Raw genomic sequence first — 26,931 nt, 5'->3', positions numbered from 1 at the left:
GGGAAACACTGCACTGCGTGAGGGTTCCAGTGGTTCTTCAGCAAGCATTTGCCGCTTGGACTCTGGGGTAACCCATATCAGGAGGCCACGCTGAAAAGCATTTTTGTTCTTTCCCTACCTGCCCTTCTTCCAAGAAACATTGTGCCACACACTGTTATATGCTGGGAAAACAAAGGTAAGCAATAATTCTCACTGAAGTCCAAGACAAAGAGGATAAGCAATTAAACATGGTATATTAAGTGCTAAAATAGAGGTAGTACAGGATACTATGCACTCAGAGGGGAGAAAACACCTTGTTCGAGTATTTAAGGCAAATTTGACATCTGTGACGGAGAGGTTATTCCGCATAGAAGTAGGAATAAAGACCCAGGGGTTTAAGGAAACCTGGTGTTTTCTGAGGATTGTTAAATGTCTAGCATGGCTGAAGCTCAGGGTCAAGTTGGAGAAAGCAGGGTAGATGAGACTGGAGAGTCAGATTATGAACGGCCTTACAGGCTACGATGAAGAAGCTGGACTTAGTCCTTAGGCAACAGGGAGCTATTGGGAAGGAACCTGGATGTCCCCAGCTCTTTGTATAAAATGATTTTATACTACAACTTGACAAGAATGCCATCAGACCCGAGTTTGACTTTGTTCTGAGCTAATATTCTATGTGGTCAGTTTCGAGCTGTGTTAATCGAGTGGAGACTGTTGTCAGCTGGGATCTTAGCCAGAGGCACAGTGTAGAGCACAGGGCTGCTGTGGTGGATGCAGACAGCTCAGCCCACGGCAGCATTCCTGTAAACTCAGATTCTTGGGAACTATTTGCAAATCAAAGTTCTACATTCTCAGAAGACTGAATAATTGACGGATAACTTCAACAGTATCTTTGGAGAGAGCCCCTCCTACTGCGTCTAGTACAGCTCCTGCCACCCAGCACTGCTCAGGAGAGGCTTGTGACACTGAGTCGAGTCTGCCTGGTTTCACCGCTTCCAGAGAAGGGGAGGCATCCACCTTCTCCTGCAGTTTACTCTCTGGTTAAATAGCCTCATTCACTAGCAACTTCTGCTTTATGATAAGCAGGCATCTTTCTGATTTAAGCAAGGTCTTTGGGATTAGCCAACACAATATCATACTATCATGTCTCCTCCTGTTCACCTTGTAGGTTTCTTCAGTCTTTCCTTAAAACAGACCCTCTCTTCTGCTGGGTCTCCATTCTCCTACATGCATTCCAATTTGTCCAGAACAGGTATAACATTTCTTTCACTACTCCTTGCCTCCTGCTACTCTGGATGCAATTCTTAAAAAATGAACTTATCATGAAAGGGCCTCGTCAGAGGCTTTTCTGGTTAACATTATCTTAAAATACACACGAAAGGAACATCCATAAACCAGAGAGTAAAAATGGCCTTAAAAAGCAGCTCAGTGTTAAGCCAGACACGGACTCACTGTTTGACGGAATGCTGACATTTAACATCATAATGAAAACTGATAATGCTGTCAAGATTCCCAGACATTTTTTTTTGTGGAAAACATAAGAACCTAGAACAGTGAGAGGAACAGAGCAGAGGCTCAATTTTTGTGAAATGAATAAAGTAGAAGGCCACATACCAAGAGCAAAAGGAATTATCTTTAGTTTGGGGATCTCAAATTTGTCCCACTCAAAGGGCTTCTAGTCTTGATGAAATGTAGGCACTTAGGCAGGGTAAGCTGACAAGTCTCTGTTCCTTAATGGAGTGTGACAAGAGGGGAGACAGGAAGTAGTCAAAGAAAAGCATGAGACCTGTAAGTAAGGCCATTGCCATTGTCCCTTACATGACACTGACTTCATATAGGGGCTCTGGTTTCTCGGCAGAAAGATGGATGTACACTAAGATGTATTATTCTACATGGATGTGGTGGGGGTGGGAAGGAAAAGAAATGTTTCAGGACAAGATCACCCTGGGGCTTCAGCATCAACAGGACACTTTCTGGGCCAATGTCACAAGTTACTTCCCCTCTGACAATCTACTCTAGGGCCTGCCACTGTGGATGAACCCAGATGTTCCTCCCCCCTCCACTTTGTTCCCCTCATCACACAAGTTTAGTCTCTGAAGATTCTTCTTTCCTCAAAAAATATTTTAAACAAATGTAAGTAGAAGATGTTTTAGATGAGAACAATTGCTGACGTACGGTCAGTCAAATCTAGCTATTAATCCTTGAACAGCTGGATGAAAATTCAGCCCTGAGTTTGAATCCCATGAGAGGTAAGTCACCTTGGGAGTGGGTGGAGGAGAGCAAAGGACACTGTTTCTATGTGTGTGTGTCTGCACGCACGTGTGCCTGTGCGTGTGTGCATACAGCCAAAGGTTCACTGGCATAAGCAACTCAAGAATTCAACAGTTTCTCCCAAAGGGAAGGAGATAGATTCAGTAACTCATGATCTGGCATGTTATCCCATTTGGAGAAATAATTTCAATTCTACATTGATTTCTTTGATAGACTGACTTATTATGTAAAAATATACAGTATTACTTTTCTAACTACTGATCAGAAAGACCAAGCAATACTCACACCCACTGCTTATTTTAATGTCAAATGTTTATTTCTATGCCATAGTTGCCTCAGCACAATTTGCAAAAGAAAGGAATCCAAAAAAATGAAATTTTTTTTGTCAGGATATTTTCTCTGCAGTTATAAGAAAGAAAATAAATACACCTTAGTACCAGAATTACCATTTCTTTCACATCATTCCAATACGTTGCACCTAAATATTTTCCTTGGATGTCATTGTTTTTAGGATGGAAAAATATCCACAGGAAAAAAATGCTTGTATTGATTAAATTTGGAATAGGCTTTGTCAGAGAATATATCTAGAACATCTTTGTTTTGGTACACTATATCACTAATTGTCATACCCTTATTATTTAATATAACAGGCATACTTTATTACATAAACAAAGTGCACTAGAAATGAACAATGTTAGGAACAGACTGAAATGGGGTGTATCTTACACCTTCGGTGACTGGGTATTAGCTGAAGCGCAGGGATACAAATTCCCTATTGGTACAAATGCAACTCTCTCCGGGAGGAAAATGCAGGCAGTAGCTTAGAGTTTTTGCGTTAGCAGATAGGGCATCGCATGTAACTGAAACAACCTGATAACCAATCGGTGGGTTTTCAATAAAAAGGAATGCTCTGGTTTCTGAACTGGCTCCCACATTCAAGGGAGCTGGAAGAGGGCATTTGCTCTTTAAATAGATTTCTCTTGTGTGATTTGAGACACAAATCCACCGAGATTCTTACAGCAGAAGTAGGCACCACACCTTGGATCACAGGCCCTCAGAGAAGCCTGTGACAGCGAGCCTGATGCGCGGTGGTGGGCCCAGCACCTCGAAGACGCCAGGGTGGTCGTGCCCATAGATCCCTTCAGCAGACTCAGTGAAAGGATGAGAGCTCTGTAAGTTCATGCACATTTTATTGAGTAGTAATATAAAATGCTTTTTCTTTGTCATTGTTACAAGTGCATGCTTTGATTGCCAACATTTCAGAAGTCAAATTACAAAGGCAAGGCTTTAGGCTGTAGTGAATTACCTGGGCACTTATACAGTTGTTAAAAAATATGAAGGGACTTCCGCTGTTGTTTTCAGAATGAACCAGTTGTAACCCGTAACTGAGATACAAAGGGAAAAAAGTGAAAGAAAAGTACATGTTTTGTGGCACATGACAGAACAGAACAAAATAACTAAACTGTTATGACATTAACAGTTACCATGCATTTAGAGTTCCACATGTAACTACAAACTTATTTAAATTTCACAAGGTCTGCTAACATGCTAACCATCTATATGTGCACTGACAAGCTTATGTTAAAAACTTTTAAGAATACTCTCCCCTTCAGATTTTTTCAAAGCTTTTTTGATTACAAAATTTCAAAGGCATTAAGCATTTTAGAGAATATAAAGTACGCCAGTATACATACATTTCCTGTATATGTCAGACCACTAAGCGCGTTACAGTCCCATAGAGGCCGATACAGCCATTTTTTTTCCTTAAAAAACATGCATAGGCAGATTTTTTCTTTTTACAGAATATAGATGCTTTATCACTGTACTTAATATGGTGTTTTGTTCACTATACTTAAAAATGCACCACTCATAAATATTTAATTCAGCAAGCCACAACCAAGACTTGATTTATCAACAAAAACCTCTAAATATAAACAGCAAAAAAAGATAGATGTAATTAATTCCAGTTTTTTTTTTTAAACTTAAAGAAAAGAAAAGATACTCACTGCCAAATTAATAAGAGAATGTTATATGCAAAGAAGGGCATTCAAGCACACTAAAGTAACCTGAGGTAAGCATAATCTGTACAAAATTAAACTGTCCTTTTTGGCATTTTAACAAATTTGCAACATTCTTTTTTTTTCTTTTTCTGTTTTTTTTTAAGACTGCCTAATTCATTTTATAGCCATTGTCTGACAAGAGTAGCAAAACATTATCAATAAATAGTCCTTATGTAGTTTGTACATCGTTTTGTTAAAAATGTTTGCTGTCATCCATTTTTAGTGCTGCGACTGTAAACGTACAATAGAGTAAGAAATTAGACAAAGTTTTCGTGTCCAGTAACATAATAAAAGACCTTTCATTAACCTATCTAGAAGTCCCCAATGCAGTAGGAAAACATGTTCATTCCCCTAACATTGCAGTATATACTAGCATTAGCTTTCTTTTTAAAATTTTTTTCCTATAAGCATTTTTAAAAGGCATACCCCAAAGAGGTGTTTAATCACCACTCCCACCAAAATATAGTTTATTCTCTCTCTCCCTCTTTTTTAATGATAGTGTAAACTGAATCCGATTCCTGGCCCCAGAGCAAACAAGCTACCGTCAGAGGCAAGAACATCCAACTGCTGATATGCAGCAATCCCCAGCACGCCCTGCAGCTCAAAAAAAAAAAGTGAAGAGGATGTGGTCACTGGATATTGCCGCTATTGCTGCCATTGCTGTCCGTGCCGTTAGTCTCTGAGGTGAGCGCCTTGTTGATGGAGTTAAGGTTGGCATCCGAGGGCATGGCGTCTCTGCGAGGTGGCATCCTCTCGTTAATTCGGTCCAAACCCTTGGCCTCCTCGAAGCTAGTGATCTTATGTTGTGGTGAAAATCCTTTGATAGCTAAACAGAAAATCATTAAAAAAGAAAACTCGGGTTAGCCAGAGGAAGACGAAGGGCACAGCTGTGGCATCAGGTGAGGTTAGAGACTTCGCAGTGAGAAAGGGAGTCCTTTAGTAGAGAACAAAGTGACGGGACCTGAACACAACACAACAGACTCCTTACCATACCCGAAGATAACCAAAAGGTTCAAAAACAGCCAATGTCTCTTGCCAACCAAAATGTCCTCTTCAAGCTAGTAAGATATAAACATTTCTCCTGTCTTCATGAAAGTTTAGATCAACGAAATGCGAAGTGGATATGTAAGCAGGAAAATTACTATCAGGGACAGGTCTCCAGACCCAGTATCAACTGGCACATCATCAGCATGATTACTGCATCGAACGCCCTCACTTAGACTGGAACGTACCCCGCTTTCTCTACTCCACTGTGCCAGTAACAGCAAATTCAGTGGCGTCACTGAGGCAGGTAGACTTACAAACCCAGCCAAGAGCTTAGAGCAGAAGCTGAAAGGAGCTACAAAAGGAGTTCATTTGGGCCATTTCCATGGCACCTCAGAAACCCAGAAAAACTGTCTTGGCAAACAACTCAATGGTGATGAAAAAAATTATAAACTCCTGCTCCTCCACTCAACTTTAGAAGCATGTGGAGTGGGTGACAAGGTAAGAGAAACTCGGAAAAATGAAGACCAGATCACTAAGGAGAAAAAGTCTGTCTGCTCTTCAGCAGCGAACAGGTCAAACTGATGTTCGCCTGGGAGCCAGTGCTGCCTACACCAAAGAAACACTCTTTCTCAGCAGGTCAATGCAGATGTAAGTGATGGGTCAAGAATAACAAGGGGACAACGCCTTCCACAACTTTGAGTAAAAATGAACAGGACTGGTTCGGGCCGTATTTGATGAGAATATGGAATTCTCAAAGAGGGAGCATTGATATTTGAGTTTTTTTGGTAATCCTTAGTGTTTTCCAGAGATAGATAAGGCAGTTGTGCAAGAAACCTAGTAACTTCTTCAATGAGGACCAACCAGTGAGCTGAAAGTTAAGTACATGAATGGGAAATCAATGACACCAGTTTGCTTTACTCCCTGTGGATTGCAAGCGAGATATTGAAGCACCAATCATCAACGCTGATTTGGGCTGCATCTCCATGGCTGATTAAGGACAATTTCATGGTACCTTTATCCTCCTCACCTTATTTGGGAAAAAAAGGAAAGCAGTTTTGAGCTGAAACTTTGCCAGCCACTCCTACACAATGTGCAGTGCCTTTCATTAGTATGGATGAGATTCTTAAAAGATATACACAGTTGCTTCCAAACACATTAAACGAAGAGAAGTAGTTTGTTCCACCTCTGCATTTTAAAGGTGAGCATCACGGTGATTAGTCAACTGTGAGAGGAAGAAGATGGGGAAAGACCAAGGCCCAAAGCAAAGCTTCTTAATTCTTCTCTAATTTAGTAATACATTGCAAAATAATAGAGCTGTCGAATGAGCACCCACCCTGAAAACTAAATTATTATGAGGGGCAAAATAATGGCACGAAGTGGTACCATATTCTTTTTCTACACTACTGTGAATATCATTTCATCATAATTAATGAACATAAAAAGTTTGTCATCACAATAATTGAAGCAATTTTATCAATTTAAATGGTAAAAGTGGAATCTCTAGGTTGTAAAAGCCAATAGGGTGGGAGCATGGAAATTCAAAATCTAGCTAGAACAATGGATGTCTGGAATGGGGCTCCATTTCTAATCATTTTTGTCTACACTGGTATAGAAGAATGTGCTCTGCTGTAGTTGCTGGTCAGACAATGGGTATTAGCAATTTACATTGGTGGTATACTTAACACAACACAGAGTCACAGAAACCACAGAAAACAGCCAAACTATCAACAAGAATGCACACTGCAGATTAGAATTTGCCAAGAGGAATAGAGAATTCCCACATAAATAGCAGTTTACTCACTGCTATTTAGGAAGCAGTTGTATTTTCTCTTACAGTTCTATCATTCCCTACTATATCCAAATCACGACAAAGTAGAGAGTCTAAAGTGGCACTTTTTACATCATATCAAAGGACCGTAGGCACACAATTTTGGGAAAAATAAACAGTTATCTTGCAAGAACAAAATACAACTGAAGAACTTTGTTTTAAAGGGGAACTTCAAATTATTCTTTTTAAAATTTCCAGAGGGTATGGTATGTATAATGCTAAAAACTATTTTGATAAGCAATTCTCTTATAACTATACATTTAAAAAGCACTCAATTCAAAAGTACTTGCTAAAGGGTCCACTCTCTCATCCTGGAGCAGTGCTAGGCCAGGGTGGGTGACAACATTTCTCAGCTTCCCCTGCAGCACCCAGCACAGAACCTGGCGCAAAGCAGACCTTCAGTAAACGTTAATCAATTGAGTGATGCCTCGGCATCCACTTGGCATGTTACTGGCCACTTCCATGGCCACATCGTGGTGCTAACTGTCCTACAGATGCCAGTGGGTTCAAATTTGATAAGACTCGCAGAACTGTTTATCTCATCCACAGCTGTCTCCTGTTGGAATATTTTTTAGAGACATAAATTAATGTCGAACTACAACAAAGCACTATTCAAATGAACAATTTTTTTTCTTGCTAGAAACTTCTGAAGACTAGAATTAATACAGCTATTTTTATTCTCTCCTTTTCAGTGCTGACAGAAAGTGATTTGAGGGAGGGACATGGTTCAGCTCAAAGAATATTGTTTTATGTGTTATTTGTCAAAACAGCTGCCATAACCCCCACCCCACATCATTCAAGATATAGAATCCTTTTGTTTTCTGTGATTATACTAGGTTCACTGTATACAAAGTCAAACATAGCTTTAAGGGAAAAAAACAAACAAACAAACCATAAAAGGACATTTTCCCCTTTAAAGCAAGAACATTTCGGTTAATACTGAGCCACAACTGTTAGCCCAACACCCACACACTCTGTACAAGCTACAGCAAAAAAAAAAAAAAAAAAAAAAAAAAAAAAAAAATACACCCAGCAGAGCCCTTGTCTGTTGCAGGTACAACAGAAAGGGGACTGGCCAAATTACCTTCATCAGCCTCAATAGCCTCAACAGTAGCTGAAGAGAAGAAAGGGGGTGCAAAATGAATGAGAAAAATGAGCAGAGGATTTTAACTCTAAGAACAAATCAGTGACGATCAGGGAGCTAGGAGATTAATGTTCCTGTAAGTGCTGGATTCTGGCACAGACAACAAAACAGAAATGCTAAAAAGAAAGAAAAGACACAACGAAAATGATAAGTTTATTTTATGTATGAGCTGGATGCGCCTGAATGAACTGCTTTGGTTTTTGCTCCCTAAATAGGTGATAAAATGATTAACCCTTTAGGAAAGGCTTTAGGAACGTTTTGTGTTTTACTTGGATTGAATTGATAAGGTACTAGGTCCATCTAAAATGTGCATCTGACTCCCACAAAGTAGATAGAACCACTACTCTGCTTGCTGCTCTATAGTTTTAAAAAGCCAGACAAAATGGCAGAACTTGTCAGTGGGATAATTCGCACTAACGATTTCCTAATGCCATGGAAAAGCAAGGGGGTGCAGATTTAGAGAAGGAATAAAATCAGTGTGTCAGCTGATACTGCACGTGACTCTTTAAAGACAAACTCCATGTTAGAGAGGAGAGGGAGAGAGGAAAAAGGCAAGGAAGGGAGAGAGATGATTGGGACTTCTTTTGCGAGGCAACCCTATTTAGAATTAGTTTTCCTTACTGCAATACCATTTTTGGAAACAAAATTCTTGAAATGTTACAATCAAGTGGGAACATGCCAGCAGCAGCAATAATTCTATCAGCATTTTAAAGAAAAAAAAGTCTAAATACTGAAATCTCAGCAGATTTCAGGGGCAAAACCTAAAAATCCCATTGCTTTATCAGCAATTTTTAAAATAAGGCTAGGGTCTATATTTTCACTATACAGGTGTATGAGTCTTTCTATATTATGGCTAGTTGATATTTCCCTAATTAAGTGCTAAAATGAGAAACTTCTCTGTAACTCCAAAATCTTTAATATTAAAATTCTACTCCTTGGCTTTAATTTGCGTATTTCTTATAATTTAAGGTTTTAAAACTAGAGCAACTGCCATATGTGCACTATAATTTACTTACAGTGCATTCTAGATTCCTCTGATAAAAATATAGAACGGTTATCACCACTGAGAAGAGCTAAACAGTAAGTAGTTTCCCCTTTTTCACAAATTGAAGGGTATCAGACAAGGAATTTTGAAAATGTATTAATGTATATGGTTTAAAATATACACTAAGTTTTCCAATTCTCAGGACTAATGAGATTCCAATCGTATTTTGTTATGTGTGCATGTTTGTGTGAGTTCAACACAGAATAACACAAACCAATGAACTGAAAGGAACAGAAAAGGAAACTGAATAACCTAAGTTAAAACACGGGTGAAATCCTGAAAACCAAATAAAGAACTGTAAGAACTGAAATAACAAGTTTAAAAGTAAAGAACAAACCTGGACCCACACCAGCACCGACACAGTACAAACACGTGCTACCCATCACCGAGCGCGTCCCAGGCTGCAGGCACCTGGGGCTGCCAGACCCGCGCGGCTGCAGTCAGCGGGGGCCCTTTGTGCGCACGCGCACTCCACTTACGTCAGGGTTTTGAGAGCGTATTACTTTGGTGGGAAAAATTTCGTTTTTTTTTTTTAAAAGTTATTAAATTAATTTTTAGCTATAAATTAAAGGGGGAATTTATCTCAATACTATATATTTTCCTACCGTCATTTAGAAATTTTTGTCTTATTGTGGAAATTCAAAGACTGATTTTGGAGTAAATTCTCACGAAAATAAAATTATAGTGATGCTGCTAGGATGTGACCACTCAGCAGTATCATATTCATGAAGTCGGTCATTACTTTCTATATAGAGAGAGGTGTGTCTAAATAGTGTAACCATAATAATAGTGGAATCTTTTAAATTGAGAAACAGAAAAAAGAAAACACAAAAAAATCCAGGAAAATAAACGAGAGGCTGAGATTGTTTTGAAATATTATAGCGTATTTTTGTTTTCATTTTTTTCTGTCAAGGTCTAATCTAAAAGCAAAATTTCCAAAATGTATTGTTAAAATTGGACTCTAATGATAATATTAGTTGGAATAAATAACAAAACAAAAGTAACAAAAATAAATGAGTCTAGAGTCCTGTGCTGTCCAGTATGGTAGCCACTAGCTACATGTGGCTATTTAAATCAAATTAATGAAAATTAGATAAAATAAAACATTCAGTTTCTCAGGTGAACTCTATTTCAAGTCCTCGACAGCCAGAGGTTGCCAGTGGCTTCTGTGAGGATATAGAAATTTCCATCATTAGAAGAAGTTCTACGGGACAGCACGTAGCCAGAAAGCTACAAATTTTAATACAAAACCTTGATCTCAAAGGAAATATTTTCATTCTTTCTAAAAAATAAAATATGATTCTTCTCAAGTCTCATGTTTTAGATGCATAAATCAGAGAAAAGATGCATATGACTCAATTTCTATTCAAGTGGATAATGAAATCACCCTTTTTATGTTCTCCACTAAAGTCTAGGCTTAGGGATGTATATTTACGTGTGTGACTTTATTTCACCAATCAAGTAGAAAACCAGTACATTTAGTAAACATGTAATTAAAAAGTTGTTTTTAGCACCTGATTGGCTCAAAGCCGTCAAACCTGTTGTGCACGTCGGTCGGCACCTAAGCGAGCTGTCCTATGGGAGGCCTGCACCTGCGGGTCCACAGACACGAGGGGACAGGCCACAGTCCCAGGGGAGGGGTGGCCACGGCGGCTCTGGGCTGCGGCCCTCCCTGCTCCGAGGGGGCTCTGGGCTGGCGGCCCTCCCTGCTCCGAGGGGGCTCTGGGCTGGCGGCCCTCCCTGCTCCGAGGGGGCTCTGGGCTGCGGCCCTCCCTGCTCCGAGGGGGCTCTGAGTGACGGCCCTCCCTGCTCCAAGGGGGCTGAGGGGGCTGTGGGCGACGGCCCTCCCTGCTCCGAGGGGGCTCTGGGCTGCGGCCCTCCCTGCTCCGAGGGGGCTCTGGGCTGGCGGCCCTCCCTGCTCCGAGGGGGCTCTGGGCTGCGGCCCTCCCTGCTCCGAGGGGGCTCTGGGCTGGCGGCCCTCCCTGCTCCGAGGGGGCTCTGGGCTGGCGGCCCTCCCTGCTCCGAGGGGGCTCTGGGCTGGCGGCCCTCCCCGCCCGCGGGGTTGGGCAGCAGCGGCCCGCGCTTACCGCTCTGCAGCGTCTGCTTGCCTCCGGAGAGCACGCCGCTGGGCAGCATGCCGGTGGGCGTGAGGCCCTTCAGCGTCAGCACGCTCTCGCTCTCCTCCCTGCGAAGGCAAAGCAGTGGCAGTTAGCGGGCATTCTCTCGAAGGAAAGAAGAGAGGAGCACGAGGCAGTGCACACGACACCTCACGTTGGCCTCTGTCTTGGCTCCCGGAATTTTGTTCCCACTAAAAACATACTACATTTTATCGAGCAGCAGTTTGCATAAATGACAGGACTTCTACGATAAAGTTTCAGCTCCCCAGCTGCGGGGCTCGGCCCCTTCTGGGCACTGAGGGCGCAGCGTCTGCGCGGCCCCCGCGGCCCGTGCCCGCGGCCCAAGGAGCACGGGGAGCGCGGGTGTGAGTCCTCCAGCCGAGCCTCAGCACCAGCGAGGGGGCCCGTCTGACTGCGGGGAGAGCCGCGGCCGATTACAAACCCGGGCGGCCTGCGGGACCTGGCAGTGACTTTGGGCATGGTTAAGAATTTCCGACAATTCATGGCAAACACGCAAAACAATGGCAACTAGCCAATAAAGCAAAGGGTAAGATTTCCCAGCTTTTCGTTTTCAGCTTCTTTCCCCACTGATTTGCTAATATAAAAATGATTGTATTACTCATTGTGACAATCGTTTCACAATCAGTTTTATGTACCTCATTATTTCAATTATATTCATTAATCACAGCACCACATTAGTCATAATGATTAACTAACCATGAAATAGGAATAACTTATCTTTCCACAGAGCAGACACTGTAGTCCTACATAACTAGAAAACAACATTTACAATACATTTTCATACATAGCTCATGTTTATAATATGTACAAGTGCCTACTCCATATTTTCATGAAGTTCTAACATGGCCCAGGCAGAATCCTAACCCCAGGCCTGCTACTTCCACAGCCCTTCTCCCCGCCATCTTCTAGCGAAGCTCTGAGCAGCACCCTCTGACGCCTTGTCCCCTCTCATCCCACACCTACCTACCGGCAAATCTACCCTCAAAATATGTCCAGTATCTTACCACTTCCCGAAATACTACACCTCAACTCCTAAAACAACATTACTGAAATATAATTAACATACAATTCAGCCACTTAAAGTATATGATTCAACGGTTTTTAGCCATATTGACAAGAGTTGTGAAATCATCAGCACAATCTGTTTTAGAACATATTCATTACACGAAAAGAAATCCTGCGACCATGAGAGGTCACTCGGTTTTGGGGGTTCCACTGCCCACTACATTGCCCCCGGCTAGAGACGCTCCATGGGAGCAGGGGTTCTGCCGGCTTTGCTCGCTGCATCCACAGCAGCCAGACCAGAACAGCATCTGGTTCAGAGTCGACATCCAAAAAACATTTGCTAAACAAATGAGCCAAAGGGAAACAGAACGGAGAATGGGAGTGTTAATCCACATTTTAGACTTCTGTATCCTGTACTGCAGAGTTTTACTCAAAAATATTAGGTTTGAGATGGCCAATTAAGCACTGTTCACTTCCGTGCAGGTATTTCAACCTTTTCAGGCTTTTGCTGTCAAACCCATAGAGATCACATAAAGAAGAGATGTCTTAAATGCCAATATATAGATCTGAAAAAACTGGGAGTATCTCCAAAGAAATGAATATATCTTTCCTTTGCATTCATATTCACAATGAGGCTTTAACTTCAAGAGTGACTATAATTCCCTGTACATGATCCTGGTATCACATCCCCTATTAACCACGAGATTGCTTACATGGAACAATGAAAACCGATGATGCTCACACAAGATCAATTGAATTATTAGTTTTTTACCTACAAAAATTTTCTAGCAACCTGGAGTTTTTTTTTGTTAATCTTCAAAATTTTAATTTTCTACCAACTGTAGAAAGATCTTTTTGGGGAAATCACAGCTTTGGGGTCAGACTCACCTGGGCTAAAATCCTAGTCATATGACTGAGGTTGGGATGTTGTTTAACTTTTCTGGCCTTTAGTTTCCTCGTCTATAAAATCACATTCATAATTAGAAAGTTTCTGTGAGGATTAAATGATGTACTGTAGGAAAAAGGCCTTACCCAGAAAATGGCCACTTTCTCTCCTTCCTTCCTTGCCCCCTTTTCCCTTGTCACTCAGCTATTTTCCTCATCTCCATATATTCTGACTGCCACTCCTGCCTCACACAGAAGCCAGGCTCTCAAAAGCTCTGACAGCTTCTCCATCCCTGACTTCCAGCCACGCTGCTGAGTTCTCGCTCAATGGGCCCCTCTGCCCTATTGCCCACTGATGATCTTGCCCCACTTCTGGAAAGACTCCTTGCCCCCATCTGTAACGCTTTCTTCCCTGGTTCTCCTTTACCTTCTCTGGTGTCTCCTCAGCCCCTTGGCTGATCTCTTCCTGTCTGCGGATCGGTGCTTTTTCTGGCACAGCGGCCCCCAGCTGTGTGTGGCCTAACCCCTGAAACATGACTTGGGATGCGTGCTACGTCTAAGACACACATCAGATTTCAAAGACTCAGTACAAACATTCGAATGTAAAATGCCTCTTTAATAAATTTTATACCAACTCTATGTTGAAGTGATAAAATTCTGAATAGATGTGTTAATAGAATATATTGTTAAAATTAATTCCACCTATTTCTTTCCACTTCTTTTACTGTGGCTTCTAGAAAATTTAAAACTATAGATGCAGGTCACATTACATTTCTCTTGGAAAGCACTATTCTAGAGGATCTTGTCTTTTTCTCCTCCCTTCACTCTCCCTAGCAAGAACATCCGCTTATGCGGCTTCAGCTTTGTGTTCACTCCCGTGTCTGATGTCTAACCCTCACCTCTCTCTGAAGCTCCAGGGCAGAATTTCAAAAGTGCGTCTACATGAATATTCCACCAGCATCCCAGAGGAAAATGTGCCAAATTCAACTTATCATAGTCCTCCCAATAAATACCTGCTAGATATTTAAATGGAGTAATCCTTCCTCTCTCTTAGATAACAGCACTATTATCTTATCAATTGCATAGGCTAGTACCTCTGTGGAATATTCTTAAAATATTTCTTCCCCTCATCACCCCTTGCATAGGTTGGGTTTCTTTTAGCAACCATCAGAACCTACTCTGGCTAATTTTAACAGTAAAGAAATGTATTAAAGGATATTAGAGAGCTCGCAGATCCAGAGAGCCAGACCTGAATGCTCTGTAGCCAGCAAGAGCACCAGTGCCTGTCCACACTGTGGGATCGGCTGTGCGAAATGCTGTGACTGCGATGGAGAGCCAACAGCTAAGCTCATGCCAACTCTGTGGTGTTAGCCCCGACCACAAAAGAAGCTGTTCTACTGCTGGCCCCTGGGATTCCACACCTGGCCGGAGTCGCCTTCCCCACTTGCTGCTTCCCCATGATGCTCAGTTTGAAACAGAAGTCTTACATGCATTCATTTGATCCGTGGATGCTAGGCAACACACCTGCACCTCTCCCGCAAGGGCTGAGGAAAAGACAGTTTTCTGCCTCCTTTATAATGTCACAAATTACCAAAATGTAAGGAATGTGTTAGACAGATATACCTGACAAATTTGGGCCACCATCCACATTCATTCGTTATATTTTAAAACTTCTAGTTTCACAAGTTCCTTATATTTGTTTCTTCCTTTGTATCTTTCCTCCTATAGCCTAGCTTTGCTTGCATTATTTCAAGTTTCCTAAATGTTCTTCCTAACACCAGTAAATCATGCTTTCCAGTCTTCATGCTGCCATTAACATATGACATAGAAACATGCGTTAGAGCGTGCCTCTTATCCCCGGAAAATCATTCTGTGACTCCCATTGCCTACACACAAAAAATTAAACAGCATTCAAGGCTTTCAAGGATCTGGACTTAAATACATTTTCAGCCTTTCTTACTAGATTCCTCACTCTCCTTCACATCTTACTGCTTGCCTCTTTCAAATACTTAAGACTCCTTGACCACCTGAGTTCGCTCTCAAGTAAACTCTCCTTGGTGCTGCTCACTAGCTGAGTTTGGACACATTGCTTAGCCTTTCTCAGTTTTAGTTTCCTCACCGCAAAATGAGGCCAAACTGACCTTGCAAGTTTGCTGTGTGGATTACTGCCAAATGCGTTCACATGGCACCTGGAATTTAACAAGCATCGCAGAAAATGTTGCTCTTAGGACCATGTGACTGTGTTCTTGACGATTTCTCAGCTTTCAGGAATGCCTTCACCACAATTCTCCACCTAACAGAATCCAGTCTCTCCTTCACAGCACTGCTCATGTCAACCTCTTCATGAACACTCCTGTCAGGAAATATAAGGGCTCTTTCCCGTCTTCTTCCAGAGCCAAGCATCTCTTCAGGTATTTAGCACACATTCCACTGTCTTGTAATGAGTTTATTGTCTAAATGTCTGTGATTCCAATTTGGTGCCCAGATTGCCTAACTTGGTATGTGGCACACATTTAATGGTTAATCATTACTTACTAAGCTCAACTGACTTTTCTCTGGATCTGACCCCCTGTATTCTGCAGATTTACTACAGACGCTTTATTATAGGAGAGCAATAAAATATACCTCATTTTTACTTCCCATCAATATGTGCAATCTTAGTCAAGTCACTGACCATTGCTGGGTTCAAATGGACTATTTCTCAGCTGGGAATAATTACATCTTATGCACCAACAGGCAGGGGCCTAGAGAGGTCTTCCAACTGAATACTCACCGATGATTCTATAGCACTGCTCTTACTCCTTCACATGGTCTGAAGACTAACATAGATGGAAACAATTTCTTTTTTAATTAAGAAAAGCTCTTCCTTTTTCCCTAAATGTACTTTCACATGGAAATTCTGGAGCTATTTTTACTTCTCCTTGTAGAAACTTTAGGAAGAAAAAGAAGTAAGAGTGTTTATGGGTAAATCGGAGGTACGATAAATAAGCCAATGTCTGTGCAGCGGGACAAGCTGAGCTTATCAACTTCACATAGTCCTTTGCCACTCTTCTAGCCACAGGCCTTCTTGCTGGTCCTACAGCGGTTGACCTTGTTTCTCAGATCTTGGCACTTGCTTTGCCTTAGATGCTTACTCTGTATCTCCCCAAAGGTCATCCACACACTCGCTCAAATGCCAGTACTCAGAAAGTCCTTTGCCGATCATACATTAGAATAAGTGGCTCTTATCATGATGGTTTTGGATATAGAACCTTTTTCCTATGGTAGCTTATAAGTAGTGAAAATATTTAAATCTTGATTTCCAATATACTGTCACGAAACACTTTCATTTAATCAAATTATTATTTTTCTGTGGCTCTTTGGTGATGAACTAATTCAACTTTATTGTTGGGATTACACAGTCTCTTAGGCAACTAACTGATTATCAGGATTTTAAAACTTCATGATTTGTTATTCTAAATTTGTTGATTGCAGTCAAGTGAATTAAAAAACTGAAAAAGCTCTATTTTTTACTGTATTTTACTATTTCTTACATATGTGCTAATGCTCACAGAGATTGGTAATCTAAATGGACTTTCCCAGGTAAACATAAATACATAAAAAATAAAATAAGTGCCTCCCCTCCCACTTGCTATCTCCTACATCGCTTTACTTTTTTCTTCATGGTAACATAATCAATGCTTTAAGTTTTACTATCTTTATTATTGAACGAATGAATGAATGAGCCCAGAAGGTCCAGTTAGGATGTAAACACCAGAGCAAAGGCTGCTTCGCTCGTTGGGCTGTAGGGAGCAACAGTCCTCCAGGGTCAGCTTTCACGTGGCTTCTTGAGATTTGGCCGGCTACCGCAGAGCTCTCGCCGACTTGGATTTGGTGTCTTTGACAAAGGGTGGTAATGCTTTTCATCCCTCTCATGGCTCCCTGCTTTCAGCATCATCATTTAGCTACGCTTTAGTGACTCTACCGGGAATAGGATACAAATAGCAAGAGGAGAAATAAAAAAAGCCAAGGTAGCTACTTTAACAGAAAGAGTTGAGGTAAAAATTTGGCAAACACTAGGTTATGAAATTATACAATATGTAGATGGACTATTTCCCAAGGTATTCCTAATTTATCCTTGTTAATGTGTGATTATGAATTGACTATATACTCCTCACATATAAACATGCTGTATTTTAAAATAACTTTTCTGAAGAGAGATATACTTACTTTGTATTACCTAGGAAAAGATAATTGAATTTCAGTTAAAAAAGTATAGTTAATTCTCTTCAAGAAATGACTTATTTTCTAAATCTAGACTTAATAATAACATGATTCATGGTCTATTTAAAAAATAACTACTACATGGGAATTGAAATATTAAGTAATTATTATTATTATTATTTTTTAATGATCTCATTGGCGGGACAAAGAGCGGGTTGTATGTGGCAAGGTCCCTTTCCCTCAGGGCACGGCAGGGGTCTATCAGGCGGGTCACCTTACTAGCGCTGACCAGGTACCTCCAGATCGGCTGGTTCAGGACTCTGTTCCTGGGAGAGGCTAGAACTGTAATTAAGTCAGGTACCGAGTCCTGGTTTGGTGACGTGGGGCTTAGCATGTGTGACTCCATTTTGGGCCTGCTGTCTCTTTTTTTACAGTCCTGAGTGAAATTTTCAAACATTTGAATACATTTTCCGCTTGCTGGACTTCCGTTTGTTTTCCTCCACTCTCTGAGGTCAGGGGTTAAGTCTTTTTTTTTTTTTTTTTTAAAGATTTTGGTTTTTTTCCTTTTTCTCCCCAACCCCAGGTACATAGTTGTATATTCATTGTGGGTCCTTCTAGTTGTGGCATGTGGGACGCTGCCTCAGCGCGGTTTGATGAGCAGTGCCATGTCCGCGCCCAGGATTCGAACCAACGAAGCACTGGGCCGCCTGCAGCGGAGCGCGCGAACTTAACCACTCGGCCACGGGGCCAGCCCCTTAAGTAATTATTTTTTTTCCTTTCAATGATGTTTTAGAATGATATAGATTCACATAAACAAGCTTTACAGTTGATGTTCATTTCCTAGAAATCTAGTGAAATGTACCTGATAAATTCAACTTTCGCCACAAAACCAAAATGAGAAATAAAAGAGTTAAACAGCCTTCCTCCTTCACAACACGTTCCACCTATTTGGGAATACATGTTTTAAAGTCTGGCAGCAAACAGAGGGATAGAATGTGAAGCAGTCCATTTAGAGGCTTTCTCTGCAGAAATAATTTAGTATATTCCAATTTGACCAAAATAGTGAGGAACTGATAATTCCATTTGAAAGAAAAAAGTAATTAAGGAAAAGCAAATATTTTCTAGTACAATATTTAAATTACCAGATTAAAGTATTAAAATGTTTATTAAGTGACACATAATGAAATTCAAAACAGAAATAGAGGAAAAATGATCCCACCTGAGAACTGAGAACACTCTGGCCATTTTGCCTATTGCTCGGATTTTGTTCCTTATCACCTCCTTCCGGGCGGCAGCTGTTGCTCCTATATTTTAAAACAGAGAGTTGAGCAGTCAGTGACTTTTCATCTAACAATTATTTTACAAATTTACACATATAATAGACCAGTTATTTTTTCCCCTCCTCTAAAAGGATTTATGTGTAAATCAAGTTTAAAAACCTAATGCTTCTGGCCATTAACACTTGGATGTGATTCTTGAGAGGTCCCCAAAGTGCCAGAGTGGGTTCTAAGATTTCCAGGGGGCAGTGGTAAAGAGCTAACTGAACCATCACTGAGCAGACAGGTGAGTTCCAGCCCGTCTCCTAACGGAGCTCCCTTCCTGTCTGATTCTGCACAGAAAGTGTGCATGGCAGGCAGCGGGACGGGAGCCACCAGGGCCTTCTCCTCATCTCCCGTCTCCACGCTGGGTAGACGGGTGCAGGAAACCAGTTGGTCAAAAGTGCTCCCTGCAAGTGATCAGCCAGGGAGTCTCAGCTCCTTATGTTCCCTGCATCATCATTTAGATTATTTAACGGCCATAAAACATTTCTTTCAGTCCTTGATACTTTTTCATCTTCTGATTGGCTCATAAATTCTAGAGGAAAAAGCAGAAAACTACTGAATTGGATTTAGTGAGAGACAGTGGCACATGGTTTACATTCTAGTACTTAAGTAATAAAGTTACACATAGATCTGTCTGGATACATTTTACCACTTATTACATTTTCCAAATGGAAAAAAAATCAATCTACATAGGTTTTGTTACTATAGATGAAGTTTCTTTCTTTCTTTTTTTTTAATGAGGAAGATTCCCCCTGAGCTAACATCCGTTGCTAATACTCCTCCTTTTTTTTTTTGCTTGAGCAAGATTAGGCCTGAGCTAACATCTGAGACAATCTTCCTCTACTTTGTACGTGGGATGCCACCACAGCACGGCTGACAAGTGGTGTAGGTCTGCACCTGGGATCCAAACCCACAAACCGGGACCACTGAAATGGAGCATGTGGAATATAACCACTCGGCCACAGGGCTGGCTCTTGAAGTTTGTTTTTTATAATATTTTAAAAATAACACTACGTGATCTTTTTTTTTTAAAGATTTTTTAATTTTTCCTTTTTATCTCCAAATTCCCCCAGTACATAGTTGTATATTTTAGTTGTGGGTCCTTCTAGTCGTGGCATGTGGGACGCCACCTCAGCATGGCTTAATGAGTGGTGCCATGTCCGTGCCCAGGATTCAAACTGGTGAAACCCTGGGCCGCCAAAGCAGAGCATGCGCACTTAACCACTCGGCCACAGGGCCGGCCCCAATACTACATGATCTTTAATGGATCCATTCTGTTTCTTTCTTAAATTCCCAAGGTATGTTTGGAGAAGTGCAAAACACAGAAAAACACCTCTCTTGTTAAGACTTTTAGAACCCAAGGTAAAAGGAACGAGATGTCCTTTCTATACATCACACGGGGCTTTGTAGGAAGTGTGAACACAAGCAGATTGTCTTTCTAATTCTACTGCCACTAACAGAAATACTACAAAGATTCTGTTCAGATGATATCAGAAATGCTCTAATTCCAGTCAACAGTGTGAGCCACATAATTTGCTCCGAGACTGCACTCTCTAGATGATAACTGGTGTAAATGTTGGTCTTTTAATTTGTGATAAGAACAAGCTTTCTGACCTTTTTGGAAGGAAAGATTTCTGCTGTTTCCTTTACAGGGAATGTTTCCCTTTTAAGAATGTGACTTGGAATCTTTTTCATTGTTCCATAGGGTCAAACAGTTAATCACCACCCTAACATTCCTCTAAGGAATAAAATTCATACCAACACTCACATGATTTTGAAGTGCTGGAGAAGGCCTCCGCTTTTCGCTACATCCTAAGAAAGTGAAAATACAATGGGCTCCTTTCTTCTCCTGGTGGGGTTAATCTGTCAGAGGGGATCCTAACGCACACCCATGGATGCACCCACGGGTGTCCCCAGAAAGTGCCCCAGGGAGCTGGCTTCCCCCATCTCCCCTCTGACTTGACAGCCTCAAACGGCTCATATTCGTGTCCACTTCCTTCCCTGTGTGGCGATCACACCACGGCAGGTATCTCCCAACACACCTGAAAGGCAGGACTTACTAGTGCCAGCCATTCTGCCCAAAAACAGTGGAGTCAGCTTAAATGCATATGGCAGAAAGTCGTTCTCCAATCCAGTCTTTCTGATAATCAAGTGGAATTGGCTCCTTCAATTATACTCTATTGGCCAGAACATTGGAGGGGAAAATGGAGTGTGTGTAGACCCTGCGTCAAACTTTATTCTGACTTTCTAACAATATTTATTATCTATGATTTGTGATTAAAATTTTTTTACACAATAAATTCTGTCCTAGAGACCATCTAAAAGACTGAAGTTTCTGTGCTTGGATTTTCAATGATTTATGATCAAGAAACTAATAAAGGACACTTGTTAAGAAAAAATATGGAATGGCAGCTGGTCACTTAAGGTGGTTTTCCTATATATTTTTTTTTCAGTTATTCAGTTAAATGCTGCTTTTGGTCTAACTATGGAGTCCGCCATTTCTACTCTCAGTTTAATATTCCCCAGTCTGATGGACCCAGTCACTGAGAGGTCACCTTGTGGTAAGTGTGGGAAAAGACACTAACCCTCTCCCAGATTGTAAAATCAATCTGATAGACACAAAGAGTGGAAAGTATGGGAGAGCTCCAAAAATGGTGACTACGTTTAGAAGCACAACAAGAAAAGCAGCAAGAAGGAGTAGTTAAATGTCTAGAAATAAAATTGTATATATTTAAGAGAAATGAGAAGGGGAAAACGTAAAATCAAATAAGTGAAAAATATCTAAGAAGGATAATCTCCCAGCAAGTTCTCGATAAAAGACTTGTAAAAACCATAACCAGAGCAAAGAGAAGCAGGAAACTACACTGGAAAGGGAGGGAAAGCAATGATGTAGAGTCATTCTTCTCAGCTCAGTGTGAGCTGATGCTCACAAAAACACCCAAACAAATGCTGAATTTTCGGTGTAAAACGAACACTCTGACAGCCAAAGCCAATTTACCATTCCTTCTTTTTCAGATCTAATGCCTCCCTGGAGAGTTGCTGCTGGCGCCGTTGAGTCGATTTCGACTCCCAGCGCCCCTGTGGATGCCCAGTGGAGCCCCGCCCACTCTGTCTGTGCCATCCCTCTCCCCATGGAGAGCGTAACAGCCTTCGGCTTGCCATAGTCAGAGTCGTGCTCCCAACACAGGGACACACAGCACATCACAGCGTTTCTCTAAGTGAAGAATGTGGTCCGTTTTCAAATTCCTCAATAACCCCGGTAAGTAAGAGGTTTGACTACTCCTTTCATAAAACTGGAATATATTTACTCAAAAAGTCAAATAAGCTGATCATAAACAGTTATCAGAGAGATTAAAAACTGATGTCTCAAAGTTTTACCCTGGGGATTACCTTCAATATTTTCCAAAAAATCAAAATAAAAAATTAATACCACACATTTATAACCTCACAAAAATTTAAAATATCCAAATAAAATATCTGATTTAAAATGTAATTGAATTTAAAGGAGCTGAACAATAACAGGATAGAATTAAGTTTGGATACAAAGGTTCCTGCTTATTTAGCATTTCTATTCTTGGTTTTCTGTATTTTACAGAAATCATTAAAACTCTTTAAAAAACTTACGTTCCATGACAAATCCTCACAGTCTGTATTCAACAGACAGATCAAGGAAAAGGCATGTTTTTCAGAACTTTACCAGCTGCCACATGCATATACAACGTCATAGTCAACATCCTGGAATGCGCTCTGTTGAAGCTGTGGAAATGACCACGGCGGCTCAAATGGAAATTCACTATGTTGGATAAGGAAGGCATGTGAAATACCTTTTACATTAAAAATGTCATAACTATTTTTCACTGAAAACAATGTAATCACTCATTTTAACCTGAAAGTCCCAAACTTCTGAAAAGCAACATTTCATATATTTGAAAAAATAATTTTAAGTAAAATTTCACTTTGTGTTTCCATCAAATAATTATTACTTCTTTCTTGGACTTCTCTCTCTCTTCATCCCTTAAGTTCTAATCTTTTACGCCTGTGGTATTAGGCTACCATGTCGAGAATCTAGGCAACCCTGCACACTCAATCTTCCTCAGAGTGGAGGAGGCTGACGTACAGACCGAGGGGATCTTTAAGGATGTGCTCTCCCCGTGTCCTTCCTGACCTTAACTCAGCACCTTGCTGCTTCTCACAAGTCATAGCTGTCTGTGCGGAGCGGCCTGGTGGGTGAGGGCTGCACCCACAGGGGCATGCGGCCTCTGACGGGAAGAGGAAATGCAGCGGCGTCCTGAGACGTGGGCCCCGGGCCACGTGGGGTGTCCGCACGCACTGCAGATGCTGGTTCTGTCACCTGCGTACAGTCCCACCCTGTAAGCTTCTACGATAAATTCCTCAGTTTCCACTGAATTCAGGGCATGGAGACAGTGCTCTAGAGAACAGAATTTATTGCCCCTATCATTTTCTTTAAGTGTTCTTGTGAATTCTATCCTACATAGCCTGCCCTGTGCTAAGTGCTAGCAACAGAGATAGAATACAGCAAGGTCCCTGCTTCAGGAGAGCGCGGAAAGATGACAGTGGGCTGTGACGGGCGTTCCAGTGGAAGCTGCAGCGGTGTGCACAGCGGGCTGCTGACAGCTTCTCAGAGTGCACGAGGGCATCTCTTCTCAACGCACGTTCAGTAACTTCAGGCTGCGAGCCTGAAATCAGCTGCAGGTGAGAGAATTGATGCCATGGAAGTCTGCGAACGCTACAAACCAGGGCCATCCTCCCCCAGGTGAATGGGTTGTTAAAATGTAGCAGCCCATCTCTGGAAGTAGGTGCTAACTGCCCGGGGGCATGAAGAAAACGTTTACCAAAACAGTGACAGTTGAAAGATTAAAGTATAAGCGAGTCAAAGAGTAGGGAGAATGGATATTCTCTGCAGTAGGAAGAGAATTTTCAAACATGTGGAGGCAGCAACATTCATGTTTCGTTGACACGATGGGTGAGAAGTCTGGTGTGTATGGAGTTTGGATACATCGGGTGAGAGGAGAAGCAGGAGGTGCCTGGGGCTAAGCTGTAAAAGCTTTAGCGCAGCAGTACGCCCAAACACGAAGTCCAGACGTTAGCATACTGTAACAGCGGTAAACAGAATCCACTTGTCACTTGCTCCCCGAAAAAAGGAAGAAAAAATTGTATTGATGGATGGGCGGAGAGAGAGATATGTGACAAAGCGAATATAGCCAAATGTTAATTGTAGAAAGTAAGTGAGGGTATCAACTACACAATTCTTTCAACATTCCTGTATGTTTGAAGCGTATTGTGATGAAATGTCGAAAAATACTTGGAAGAGGCTGGGTTTAGAGGGAAAGAGAGAGAGCAGCTTTCAGAAGAGAGGTCTCCCTTTCTTTGTGGCACGTGGGGGATGCAGAGCTCGCCAAAGGAGGCACTGAAGGAGAAGTCTCCATTCGGGGACACTCGGCCTCCCCTCCCTCCCTCTCCAGCCAGCTCCAGGAGAAACCCGACTGGTAAGATTTTGTTTTATAAGCCAAATCCAACAGAATCGAATTGCTTTCAGTATCTTTTTGCAAGTGTAAGAAATGAAGATGATCAGGTACATAAAAACGTTATACACAAATATCTTAGAAAATAGGAATATTTTCATATTATTAGAGTGAAAAAGGAGCTTTTAAAAATTGAGTTGTTTACTCTTTAATGAAAATAGTAGCAGAAATTTTCTACTTTACTATACTGGTCTCAAATGTTTTGCTATTATTTAGGCTTCTTTCTTTAAAGAACTTTTAACTAATACAAGTATATCATAGCAAATTTTTAAAATGAAATATACTATATAAAAAGGTGTGCATATACACTAACATACACATACATCTTTTTCAAAGGAAAAATGTATTTTAAGAACTATATTTTGCTGGGAGGCTTTAAATCTCTTTAACCTTTTAATTCAAATTCTAAGAAAATAATACAGAAAATTCACCACTTTTCCAAACAGGTTAAAAGTTAAAGTTAATCTCTGCAGGAAACCTATTCTACTTGAAAGTAAAATTTTATCATGGTTTATTATTATTGACTCCAGATTTTATTTTTCATCAGAGTATAATTACTGAATTTAAATAAAGGCTATTGATGGAACAAAGCATAAGGCGTTGAGATAAGAAATATCTTTTGTTGTGTTATACTGAAGACAAAAATGTGTTTGGTTTCCATCCAAACTCAACAGTTTTGAAATACAAGATAGAGTGCAAAAACATATGTTTTCAGATGCCTCCAAAAGCCTTGCATAATTGGTCTCCATAGCCTTTTACAGATGATGATCAATTTATAAGGATACAGACTGTCTTATTTGGGAGAAGAAATGCCCCAAATTGGCCCCCATAAGGCTGCAAGGCCATACCACGTGCTATAATCCCTAAATCTTATCTTTCTTGTCTTTTCTCTCCCTGACCTAGTTTAACAAAAACAAATCTTGGGCTTCTATATCCCAACAAAGTGATGCTCTCCAGAAATTACTCAGACATCTGCCCAGGTATGCTCTTGGCTACATGTATAACAAGTGCTTCACTGCATTTCCCTCCACCAGGCACTGGTCCTTGGATTTAGGGACAGCACCATAAGCACTGAGTAACTGTGTTCACTCTGATGGACTAGTTTTAAAACTGCAGCCTTTAACTTTTTCTTTTTTTTTTTGAGGAAGATTAGCCCTGAGCTAACATCCGCTGACAATCCTTCTGTTTTTACTGAGAAAGAGTGGCCCTGAGCTAACATCTGTTGCCAATCCTCCTCTTTTGGCTGAGGAAGATTGGCCCTGGGCTAACATCTGTGCCCATCTTCCTCTATTCTATATGTGGGTCACTGCCACAGCATAGCTTGATAAGCAGTGCATAGGTCCACACCCAGGATCCAAACCAGTGAACCCTGGGCTGCAGAAGTGGAGTGTGTGAACTTAACTGCTACACCACCAGGCCGGCCCCTAAATTTTTTACTCATGCATCTACAAAAGAATATCCTCCAAATACTACTACTCCCACCTCCAAGTTTAAATAGTTGTAGAGAATATAATATTGTATAAAATTGTAAACATTGCTATTTTAAAATTAAATGACTACATTACTTTTATTAGCCAATGGCATATAAAGTACCATAGCAATTTCATCCCACCATCATCCATTGAGAGCAAAAAAAAATCTACGAACAAGATATTCATTGATATTTAGAAACTTTATGTTAGTCCTTTTTCTCTTAGAAATTGTATTTCCATTTCAATTTCCCTGATTTTACTCTAGTGAATTATATATTTATACTTAAAAGTATTTTTATATTATACTTTGCTATCAAAAATATGTTTAGAAATTTAAATTAAATGTACTTTAAAAATTTTCTGAGACAATAAGGCCATAAGTATTCAAAAATTCCTTTGTAATCAAGATCACAATTAATAGTAGTACATAATTGAGCTAGATAACATAAACGTATGATAAATGTTTACAAATATTTAAAAAGCATAGAAATAAAATTTTATTGGCATGCATTCCTTAATGACAGGGATGGGAAGAAGGTTACACTGCCTTGATTAAGGAGATTTCCTAGACACTGAGTTTGTCCGACATCTCCCTGTTTAGTATTCCAGTGCCAAACATCTCAAGGCAATGTTCATAGTGATTACACCTGGGGAGGACTTTGTCTTTCTGTTAAGATGGGAGAAGGGCAGTTGAGAAAGAGAAGGTGGTAAAGAAAAAGCTGCAAGGAGGCCTACAGCCTCCACAGGCTGATCACTTTCAGGGAAGAGGACATATGGAAGCTGAGGATGTGAAAATGCATTCCCTCAAAACTCCTCTTGAAACGTCTTTGCGTAACCCCAGGAGTGCAAATATTCTGGCCCAAAGGCTGCTGCTCTACCAAGAACTGAATTCCTTAGTTTCTAGAGTTGATAGCTGTTGGAAGATCTCCCTGACTAGCCATAACTTGGGAATCCTGTGTCATGCATTTAGGGTCAGTGCTGGTTAAATCTAGTCCAAAGAGATTGCTAGGAGCTGCCGATCACAAGATAGCAGTATGTATGCTTATGGAGGT

General features: G+C 40.9%; 1 protein-coding gene across 15 annotated transcripts in view; it reads right to left on the bottom strand.

The window, feature by feature from the left end:
- Positions 1–2,541: 2,541 nt before the first annotated feature.
- Positions 2,542–26,931, bottom strand: part of PPP3CA (protein phosphatase 3 catalytic subunit alpha) — a 284,698-nt gene continuing 260,308 nt past the window's right edge. For 8 of the 15 annotated variants that reach the window (XM_070505284.1, XM_044766382.2, XM_070505283.1 and 5 more), the window contains 4 exons: positions 18,762–18,846; positions 11,399–11,496; positions 8,207–8,236; positions 2,542–5,133 (listed from right to left, as the gene is read on the bottom strand). In XM_070505284.1, coding sequence (XP_070361385.1) covers positions 4,937–5,133; positions 8,207–8,236; positions 11,399–11,496; positions 18,762–18,846 — 410 coding nt within the window. In that variant the 3' untranslated portion in view covers positions 2,542–4,936. The remainder of the gene's footprint in view (positions 5,134–8,206; positions 8,237–11,398; positions 11,497–18,761; positions 18,847–26,931) is intronic. The other 7 variants (XM_070505289.1, XM_070505279.1, XM_070505278.1 and 4 more) reach the window with 1 other exon arrangement.

This window comes from Equus asinus, chromosome 3, assembly GCF_041296235.1.
Source record: "Equus asinus isolate D_3611 breed Donkey chromosome 3, EquAss-T2T_v2, whole genome shotgun sequence".
Lineage (NCBI taxonomy): Eukaryota > Metazoa > Chordata > Mammalia > Perissodactyla > Equidae > Equus > Equus asinus.
This window is presented reverse-complemented; position numbering and strand designations above follow the sequence as displayed.